The 10,945-nt window shown below is 43.7% G+C and overlaps 1 protein-coding gene across 1 annotated transcript; it reads left to right on the forward strand.

Annotated features, from left to right (window-relative positions):
* The first annotated feature begins 5,801 nt into the window (after positions 1 to 5,801).
* On the forward strand, positions 5,802 to 8,714 carry LOC102193401 (2-aminoethanethiol dioxygenase-like). Its single transcript, XM_005743573.1, has 2 exons — positions 5,802 to 6,165; positions 7,675 to 8,714. The coding sequence occupies exon 2, from the start codon at positions 7,831 to 7,833 to the stop codon at positions 8,587 to 8,589; it is 759 nt and encodes a 252-aa protein (XP_005743630.1). The 5' UTR covers positions 5,802 to 6,165; positions 7,675 to 7,830; the 3' UTR covers positions 8,590 to 8,714.
* Positions 8,715 to 10,945: the final 2,231 nt, after the last annotated feature.

Raw genomic sequence — 10,945 nt, forward strand, 5'->3', positions numbered from 1 at the left:
CACACACACAGATACTAAAAGCACAAATAACTTTGATCTTCACTTTTATTTATGCAGCATGGATTCACAACAGTCCCTTCAAAGTGCTTTTCGTTGTGAGTTTCAGTGTCAGGAATAGATGCAAAATAAAGACACAGAAACTAAAAAAACACAAACAAATAAAAACTGATTCGAACAATAAAAGGCACAATAATAACTTCCATGGAAAAACCAAACAAACAATTTAATAAGTTTAAAAAATGACCACAAAGAGGCAGGAAACAAAAACACGAAGCATGTTTTTGTCATGAGTCGTGTTTGTTTGTTTTGGTTGGGGGATTCTCCTGAATCGTCTTCACTGCTTCTGAGTTGGGATTTTATTGTGTCTTAGCGTCTGAAGCTGTCATCAACCGCTGTGTGGAAAATGACGTTTTGCAGTTATGAATCCAGGACTCTCGAGACTAAAATAAATAATTTTATTTTCATGTTTCTCTCTTCTTTGACTTTCCGATAATTATTCTTTCGACTGCTCCGTTTCGCTGTCTCCACATTAGACCGTCTGCTTCCAGTTCCCTCTACCTCAGCATCCTCCTCTGTCACACCAACCCTCTGCATGTCCTCCTTCATTCCATCTATCAATCTTCTCCGAGGTCTTCCTTTCTTCCCTCCTGCCTGAGAGCTCCAATGTATCCGCCCTCCCTCCTCTGCACAGGTCCAAACCATCTCAGCCTCGTCTCCTCAGCTTTATCTCCATTTTATCAGAATAAAATGGAGATAAAGTTTTTGTTGGACTTTGTGAGATTTCGAGGATGAACTCAGCCACCCGCGTCCTGCACAATCCAAAATACTGTATTATAAAAATTTGCCCCAAACTTCGAGCTCACTGACATCCTGAAAAAAGTTCACAAACTAGTTTGAGACTAAAGTTTGATCACAAATTTCTACATTTGAAGGACAAGGTCTGCGCATACAGAGAGGAGCCCCGCCCACACCTCGGACACTCGCACCAATTGTCTGTTTTGCTAACAGACTCGTCAGACGCTGCAAACTGGTTCTGAGACAGGTGAGAATTTGGCCTGCAGGAGCTCTCAGCGCCCTTCAGGACTCTTGTGCACACTGACTGGGACATGTTTAGGGAGGCTGCAACAAATGTTGACCGCACCAACTTAGTACACATCTGTGACCACGCATCCGTACCAGATGCGCTGAACGCACGGTTTGATGCTCAGAATGATGTGTTGCTACGTTCTACAGTTGGACTATCCAGAGCGTCCTGAGCAGCTGCATCCCTGTCTGGTATGGTAACTGCACTGTATCGGATTGCAAGACCTGACAGTGAGAGCAGCTGAGAATATAATTGGAGCCTCTCTTCCCTCCATAACAGACAGCTATCGCACCCGCTCCATCCGCAAAGCCACCAGCATTGTGGAGGACCCCACACACCCCTCACACACACGCTTCACCCTGCTGGCTTCTGGCAAGAAGTACCAGAGCATCCAGGTGCTCACTGCCTGACTGAGGAACAGTTTCTTCCCCCAAGCCGTCAGACTCCTGAACACTCAGTGACACACACAGCTGCATACACATCACTACCAAGCACTTATCTGCAGTATCACACACACACACACACACACACACACACACACACACACACACTTTATGTATTTCTGTGTTGATCGTCTGTTATGTCATATGCAGCACCAGGGTCTCAGAGGAACGCTGTCTCGTTTCACTCTGCACTGTCCCACTGCACATGGCTGAAAGGACAATAAAAGCCACTTGACTTGAGTTGACAACTTGTGATTGGATGTGCAGATATAGTAGCAAAAAATAATCTTGGATTGTAGACTAAAGTAAATGTGATCTTGGAAGATATCGAGTTAATGCAGTGCATCATGGGAGGATCTTCAGTGTCCAGGAGCAGAATGAAGCTGTGAACTGGTGCAGTAAGCACAGGACAGCAAACCTCAAAAGAGTCTGCAGTCTACACACAACATGCACAGCCTCTGCTGTTTACTGTCCTGTTATAAATATACAAGGCTGGCCGTGTGTGTGTGTGTTTGTGTGTGTGTTTGTGTGTGTGTGCTGGCTGCACAGCAGCCGCCTGTTGCAGAATAATTTAAACTGTTTATTTGATTTGGAGGACGGCCTACGCGGGGCTTCCACAATCTGGCTCTCCATCAGGGCTAAAAGCGTCCGAGCTCTGCATCACGCCGTCTATTTTCAGCAGGCCTTCGCTTCCTGCTAATAAAAACAGCACGTCGCTTCAGGAGAACTGTGGCGTCACACGCTGACCGCACACATGCTCGGCAGTATTTCTGGTGTGGAAGCGAGGCCTCCGTGTCACATTGTGAGTGGGTGGGTGTCAGGAGAAGTTTTTACGGACTGAAGGGAAGTGAGGAGGTGATCTGTGTGGGAGCGGGTGACATCTCCAGGGTGGAGGGAGATCTCTGTAACTAGTTCGCTCACAGCCCGAGTGCACACTACAGTACTGAGGTGTTAAAGAGTCAGCATGATGGTGGCTCCAGATCCTGTCCACATTATGTCATCAATGATCTGATTACAACTGGAAAACTCTACAAAAGTCACTGCGAAACTCGACTGATGCACTCTGCAAAGGTTTAATGGAAACAGCTGATACAGGACCCACCAAAAAAGCCTAAATGACTACAAAAAGGTTCACAAAGTAATGAAAAATGGCCCTAAAAAGACACAAAATAATGCATGTAAAATTAAAATATGGTACAAAATTACCACAAAAGGGTCCACATCAACTCAGAATGAGCACAACAGACCCCCAAAATAAGAAACGTGCAAAATTATGACAAAAAAGATGGAAAGTAACAGAAATAAATTCTCCCACAGAGCCAGCATCTCATCCAAAACCCTACAACAACATCAAAATAGAAGAACCCACAAAAGATTGTCAGAAATATCTACAGTAATGCAGTAAAGTACAAAGAGAAAAAGATCAAATGCTCACAAATAGGTGAAAAACAAAACTCCCCCAAAAAACTACAAAATGCTGCAAATTCCGTGCAAACAGCATCGAAACACACACACACCAAAAAAATTAAAATGAACACAATATAATTCAAAACAATCTCAAAATTGTGAGAAAAGGTAACAAATGTCTCAAAACTGCCACACAACAAAACACAGTGGCCGTAAAATAATAAGACAACCACAGAGAAACTCCCAAATATACAAAATGACCTAAAAACAAAACAACAAACACAAAGTGTTTGTTTAGCTTGGCACAAACTGCACGTAGGGCATTTAAGTGAACGCACAGCAAACAGCATGACTGGTGTTTGTGAACTTTACGAATCCTTTTAGAGCATCGAAACATGCAGTTTGGTTTGTGTCAGCTTGTTTTTCAGATTTACAGTCCTGGATGAACCTCTGTAAACTCTGCATTTCAACCCTAAATCTGTAAAACTGTACCTGACATATTTAAAACAGGTACAAATCAGTTGGCTGTGGACTGTGAGCACCCTAACAGGATAACACATCCTGAGGAGGATCGCCCACATCCTGTTTCTCTCTGGTTTGATGTCAGCAGTGAACACAAATCAGCCAAACGAATGCCTTTATCAGGGTGAATTTCCATAAAGTAGGCTGTGTGTGTGTGGGTGGGTGTTTCCCAGCAGAAAGATGCCCAAATGGGCTGCCTACGTCTTTATCATGAAATGCCAAACTCAACTAGTGAGTCACGCTTACAGATGAGTCACTGTTAGAGTTTCAGGACTAAAGTGTGTTTTTTACCCACAAAGATGTTATAATTTCATTAAAGTGTCCTCTTCCGTTTGGAGCAGAGTGACGGACCCCAAACAGCTGAAGAGCTTTATCCCAAAATATGATGAATACAGCTGACACCCTCTCGTGAGTGGGGTTATTATAGAGGTCCAGCGATCCTGCAGTGACAAAAAGGCGACGACACAGCCGCAAACTCCAAACGGCCAAAGGTGGAGGGAAATGACCGTAAAGACACAAATCAGACAGGAAACACCTTTAAAATCACAAAAAAGACATAGAATGATTAAAAATGACCAGACATGATGCCGTGTGACTACTATTAACATAAAAATACTTCAAATGTCTACAGAAAGGCAAAAATGTCCACAAAGCCCACAATCATGCAAAATGCCTGCAGGGGAACACTAAAGAACTCAGGAAAAATCCAAAAATGATCACAAAAGGGACCAAAAAGTCACAAAAAGGCATAAAGGGACCCCAAAGCACCAAAAACAGACGGAAAATGAACACAAAACAAGCAGAACACAACTTCAAATGACAGAAAAGATGCAAAACAATTACAGAAGCACAAAAAACTACAACATATCACATATAACACCAAAATGTGCAAAAATGACCAGAACAGTCCCAACAAACACAAAATGTTGCAAAATGAGTGAAAAGAGGCACAAATGAACCACAAACCTTATGAAAAATGCACCAAACACTCAATGTAGACACAAAACAACCAGGTTTCAACTTCAATGTGTTCCATAAAAGCTGAAAACGGTGTAGCAGCAACACAGTCCCAGATCCTGATGCTACCACCACCATGCTCGGTGCTGTGTTCTCACCGTCCCTCCCTCAAACATGCCTCTTGTCCTTGTGGCCAAACAGCTCAGTCTTCGTCTTTTTGGCTCATCCATTTGGGCAGCTGGGAATTCCAGCTGAGCTTGAAGGTGTTGATTTTGGTGCCGGGGCTCCTTCCTGTCCACGATGTTGTAAAATGAGCTTCACTGGCGGGCTTCAGCCTTGGCTGTTCCAGGTTGTTCCTGGAGATCCTAACCCACTTCCTTCCTTCCAGAGCTCGGTGGTGACACATCTAAAGAACTTAGACTTCGGTACGACTGCGTGATGTGACGATCTCTAAAATCTGCAGCTGTTTAGAAGAAGAGAGAACTTCCCAGCTTGTTGTTCTGAGTATGATGAGCTGTCTCGTTTATCATGTTTCTTTTTCTCTTCTTTGAGGATATGTGGTCCCTTTTGCCATTTGACTATTTTTATTAAATTATTGGCCATCTGTCTCTTTGACACTGTGAATATTTAATGTTTGTTAAGTTCATGAAGAAGTGCGTCAGCCTCAAAATGTCTTGGGGGAAGGATGACGCCGGAGCATTGTGCAGTTTTTAAGCTCTGCCTGTATTGGTTTATCTCACGTTTTTGACATGTTTTTGTGTTTTATGTTTACTTCATGCTGCGTCTGCTGCCAAGAACTGATGGAAAATAGCTGATAGCTTAATCGGGTCATGAGATCAATGTTTTTGTGCTGCTCCCTGATAAAGACAGGCTGAAACGAGGCTAATGTGGTTGTAAATGGCGTTTCTGTTGATAATAACCTGAAGGCTGAGGGTTCAAATCCAGCTGGAGCGGTGAATTATTATAAGTAAAAGCATATATGACACTTATGTCCACATTAATCACCAGAACGCTGCTTTTTGACATCTTTAATAAACAAGATGTGATAAATGTGAAACTCGAGGCCGTCCGAGTGTAAAGTGCCACATTAATGCTCCCACGGTGAACCGTGGGGTGTTTTCTTTGGAATAAAGCGTTCCAGGAAACGAGGCTTCATCTTTCAGACTAATATGCTTCAGACAGTTGATGCACTCTATATTTATCCCGATGTTGGCCCGCTGCTGGGTTACTCCTGTCGACTGTTTGCAACTCAGTAATGACTGGGGGCAAAGAGCATTAAGAAGTAAATATTCAGAGGCATGCTGGGTAATGTAGTGCTACTAGATATTCGCTTGACCTTAAGCTCGCGGATAAAGCGACAGTGTTCGCAGTGCGCTGACCCTGGAGGAGAGGGACCTAAATACGAAGCTCATTTTGTCCCCGTTTGACTTCAATCTGATTTGGTGTCGTGGACGTCCACGCGAGAGGCCCGACAGACTTCGTTTCCCACAATGCACCAGGTGTGAACCCGTGAAACGCTGCGCGGTGCGGACGTGTTTGACAGTAATTCAAAAATGGGGCAGCGGAGCAGATAAGAGTGACCGCGGCGGAGTGTGACGAAGGCCTCCAGACACCCCGAAGCTCCCAGAGCTTCTCCGACTCCTCCTGCTTTGTGTCCGTTTGCCTCTTTAGCTTGTTTGTGTGCTGCTCGCGGAGCCTCACGCGCTGATCGACAAAAACGGGAATGAATGAGGACAGCAGGCTGTGAAAAAGGTGAGCGCAGGGGAGCAGGTGAGGTCTCACTCTGCTGCCGTTTCCGGACACCGGAAATCATTCCGTCCAAAGAAAAATGCACAAAATCAGACTAACGGCGGTCAACGTGCCACGTGTTGTTGTGGTGATCGCACCGGTGACGTATGCGTTGTGTTTTTGATTTTAGCTTTAAAATCAGCTGTTTGGTGGGATTTCTTTCAGTTCATGTCGGGTTAATGATTATGATCCATGACGTCATGTTTGTGTGAATGCAACACTTTTTCCACTGAAGCTTCAGACACACTTGCAGCACACCTGGACAGGTCACCAGTTTAGAGACACCTCACAGAGAGGCCCCAGCGGGTTCGAGTCCGGGCATCATAATTTCAAATCAAATCACTTGTATTGTCACATCACATGTGCAGGTACACAGGTACAGTACATGCGAGTGAAAATCTTGTGTGCGAGCTTCGCAAGCAACAGAGTTGTGCAAAAATACAATAACATAAAACACGCAAAAATATAAGAATGGCTAAATCTGAGAGTAATAAATACATGTACAATATAAGAGTGCATGCATCCTAAAACGCACCACGAGATTCATCAAATACACTTGATGCTTTTTTCAGTGGGACCCAAAACAATCATTGTTTTCAGGGTTTTTCCTGAACAGGTGCTAAAATAGTACCTGCTCGCTGAGCTACAAAGCTATCTGAGCAGGTACTGAAATGTGATGTCATCAGACCGCATGCCACCGATTGGCTGCTCAGTGGTGTCACTCGATGAGTCACGAGAGCGTCTCATTCCCGAAAATTAAACTGCCATTTTTGAAACCCAGTAACAGGGAAACGGCTCCCCGAGTCACCTTGTATGGATTAATTACAGTTAAGATAAGACTTTATTGATCCCACACGGGGAAATGTGTGCATTACCTCGACTCAGGTAGAGATAGCAGAAGAAAAATACAAACAAATACAAAATAAATAAGATAATAAACTATATAGCATACACCGTATGTGATTATGGACAGAGGGTTGTTGAAATATACAACAAATAAATGGAACTAATTAAAATAATTATCCTAAAAATATGTGACAAATTGTTTCTGAATTGATTTACCTAGTCACTTTTATTTGTTTTGGTTTTTTTGTTAAAATAATCTTTTTTTTTTTTTTTAAACTTTGCCGTCCTCTGTATTTGTTTCCTTTTGCAAATTCAAAGTGTTTTCGTGAGGTCACATTTTTAAGGTTTTGGTTGGTGGACGTCAAAATTGAAAGTAATAATGAAAGGAGCCGAGAAATTATCTAAAACTTAATTTAATAACAAATTAGTTTGTTTATTTGTGAAGTTTGCAATTTTGGCCGCTTCGGTCCTCCGTGGCTTCACACAGCGGGAGTTACGTTTGCACTGATGGCGGCGCTGTAAACCGTCGCAGACTCTGTGGGAGGACACCCGACGGATGAATACCAGCCCTGCTGTTTCTCGTTATTCGGTTTATGATATTTAATTTCGTCGTTTTTGTTTCTGCAGTTTCTTTTTTAGGCTTTGATCTTCGTGAGGGCAGAAACCAGTGAGCCGAGCCCCTGAGGAGTGAGTCCTCTCGCGGTCACACGATCTTCGGCGCTAGCTACACACAGCTACAGCTAACGGGGACCAGCGGACCGAGCGGCGGCTCCTCGCTTCGGTATGATGCCCGGTGACAGCAGTATGGCCTCCCTGGTTCAGAGGATAGCTCGGCAGGCTCTCGTCACCTTCAGGAAAACACCCGCGGTGGGCGACGAGGCTTCCAAGTCCTTCCTGGAGAACCACGGCAAGCTCCGGAGCCTGATGTCGGAAGTGCGGGCTGCCGACCTGAAGCTCGTCCCGCGGAGAGCCGAGGACAGCGACGCGCCCCCTGCTCAGCACCCGTATCACCGCGGTGCGCCCCCGGTCACCTACATGCACATCTGTGAGACGGACCAGTTCAGCATGGGGGTGTTCCTGCTGAAGAGCGGGGCCTCTATCCCGCTGCACGACCACCCGGGCATGCACGGCGTGCTCAAAGTCATGTACGGGAAGGTCCGGATAAGCTGCTTCGACCGGCTCGAGCGACCGGGCGGGGGCGGGGACGCGCTGCCCCGGGCGGAGATGGGCGCTCTGCGGCGCTACGTGCTTCGCTCCACCGGGGAGTACACGGAGGAGAGTGGACCCTGCGTCCTCTCCCCCGACCGGGACAACCTCCACCAGATTGACGCCGTGGATGGGCCCACAGCTTTCATGGACATCTTAGCCCCGCCGTACGACCCGGACGACGGCAGGGACTGTCACTACTACAAGGTGCTGCCCGGGGACGGGGTCAAAGACTCGGAGCAGACGGAGAAGGAGGTCTGGCTCATGGAGATCTCGCAGCCTCCGGAATTCTGGTGCGGAGGGGAGCCGTACCCGGGCCCGGAGGTGTGCCTCTGATCCCCCCTCCACCCTCCCGGAGCCCTGCAGCCTGGCTGGATCCACAAAGGATCTCCACAGTCATCACCAGAGCCGCCAGCAGGCGCAGAGTAAAGGGCCAAATGTGGGATTAAATTGTGGTAAAAGGTAGAAATGATGCATCAGCCCTGCAGCACACACTCTGGAGCGTGAATTTTATTCACCCCAGCTTCTGCTTCAGTTGGACAAACATCGGAGGCTCAGGCAACAGTAAACGACTTCCTGCCTGTGCTGTGATCCCCGTGGATGTGACGGTCAGGAACCCACATCTGAATCATTCTGTTGATGTGCTGACTTTCAGGAAGTAGTTTTATTTTTAAAAACTGAGGCTCTTTACTCTACAGAGACTCCAGTTAAGCCAGAGTCTGTCCTGAAACCTGACTGAAGCTCATAAACCTCTCTCGGTATTTATATTTACTCTGCTCAGTGACACTAACCTGTATGGAGGACCCCAGCTGCCCAAACCACACGTAAATCCATTGTTGAATCGACAGTTTTCTTGTTTCCAGGCTGTCAAAATGGGGGAAAAATAGATGTGCAGGACTGAAACGACCACAGTGAAATCCAGCCAATAAGCCTTAATGCATCAATACGTTTATTAATAGTCCATGGGCATAGATGAATATTGGATTCATAAAATTTAATTTACTGCTGTATAATAAAATAATTCTCCCATTTCGTTACCTTCCCAGTTATTCGTTTATAAAAGTGTTTAAAATTATTTAAAATTGGTATAGAGTTCTAGGTAATACGCTCATTTGTGATTCGCCATTAAATACGTAGAAATATGAGCATCAGAAAACTCCATGTTGTTTGTATGCATCGCTAACTCTTCAAAGAATGTATAGATAAATTAATAAATAAGGGATTAAAGAGATTCTAGGCCGAAGGTTTGACTATGAAGGAAAACATAAAAAGAAATATAAAAAATAAAGTAAAATAATGCAGAAGCAACTTAGCTGTGAAAGTATTAAATGACCCAATAATACATGTTAGTATTTTAACTATCTATTAATTTATAAATGAGCAGGTGGTGGATAAATAATTTAAATTTAAATATTTATTCTATAAAGTGACAGTTTTTGTTTTCTTATTATTTTGTTAATCGTTTTCTTTTCTTTGTTTCCAAATTTTGTTTTTGTAAAATCAAAATGTTTGTGATGTTAACTTTTTGATTTCGGTGGATTGATGCCAAAATAGAAAATGAATTTAAAAAGGACAGAAAGAGGTTAACTGCACAAATTTGTGTTTTTGGCGGCTTCAGTCTTCCATAAAGTGTTGAATCTGAATCTGACCGACAGCTGTTTCGTTACAGTCACATCTGGACTGATTTTCAAAGCTAAAATCAGACCAGGTGTTTTTATTTCACACCTGAAAGTTGATAATGCTGCGTTTGAGAAAAGTCTGGAATTTTCTGCTTTCATTTTTGACTGAATTTTTCAATAATACTAACAATAACAATAATAATTGGGATGTTTTAATACACGTCAGTACTTCATGTCCTTCAGTCTGAGGACCTCACTGGTAATGAGTGACTTGCGGTGTTTATTCAAAAGAAGGTTTCAGGTACAGGAACAACTACAGAGGACTGTAACTGCTGAAATAATTACTTATTAGGAACAAAACCATATTGGAAACAAATGCAAGCATTAATTACATTTTTATGAACCAACTTTAAATATTTTCCTTTCCTCTTGTCACCTGATTTATTTCCCCAAATATCTTTTATTTTTACTTTATTTTTTTTCTACTGTTCTGCTTCAGCTAAACCATCTGAAACATACAAATAATAAAACTGTAAAACTGCCTAAATCACAAATGAACATATCAGTGGTAAACATTTATACTTTTGCCCAACGCAGAAATAAAATGAAAAATGAATTGGGGGGTAATGTACTTTAAAATAAATAAGTACTGCTAATTGAAATAAATACAGTAATAAATAGAAATCAGTTCATTTATGTCCATGTAGCATTAATATTCACTTTGATGGCTTTATTAGCAAATGTATAATACCATAATGTAATTTATATTTTTGGCTTCTCTGGTTCTCCGTACACGTATACCCAGCCGCTACCATGTATTACTCTCCGCATGAGGGAAAACAAAAACGTCCCAGGCTCCTGGCTGCTCCTTGAAAGCAGCGCTGAAGGACCACTGCAGGAACCTGCTGATGTCTCTTTACTCGTCTTCCTGCTTCAGGCTTTGTGACGTCAGAGCTTCGGGTCTCTTTTGAAGACTGAAATCTCGTAAAGCTGCAGATTTTCTCGTGTTAGGACTCTTTACGCCGTCGCCGCCTTTTCTTCTTCTTCTCCTTTCTGAGAGACTCCTCAGGACT

Source organism: Pundamilia nyererei, unplaced genomic scaffold (genome assembly GCF_000239375.1).
Source record: "Pundamilia nyererei isolate P.nyererei 1_Seehausen unplaced genomic scaffold, PunNye1.0 scaffold00133, whole genome shotgun sequence".
NCBI lineage: Eukaryota > Metazoa > Chordata > Actinopteri > Cichliformes > Cichlidae > Pundamilia > Pundamilia nyererei.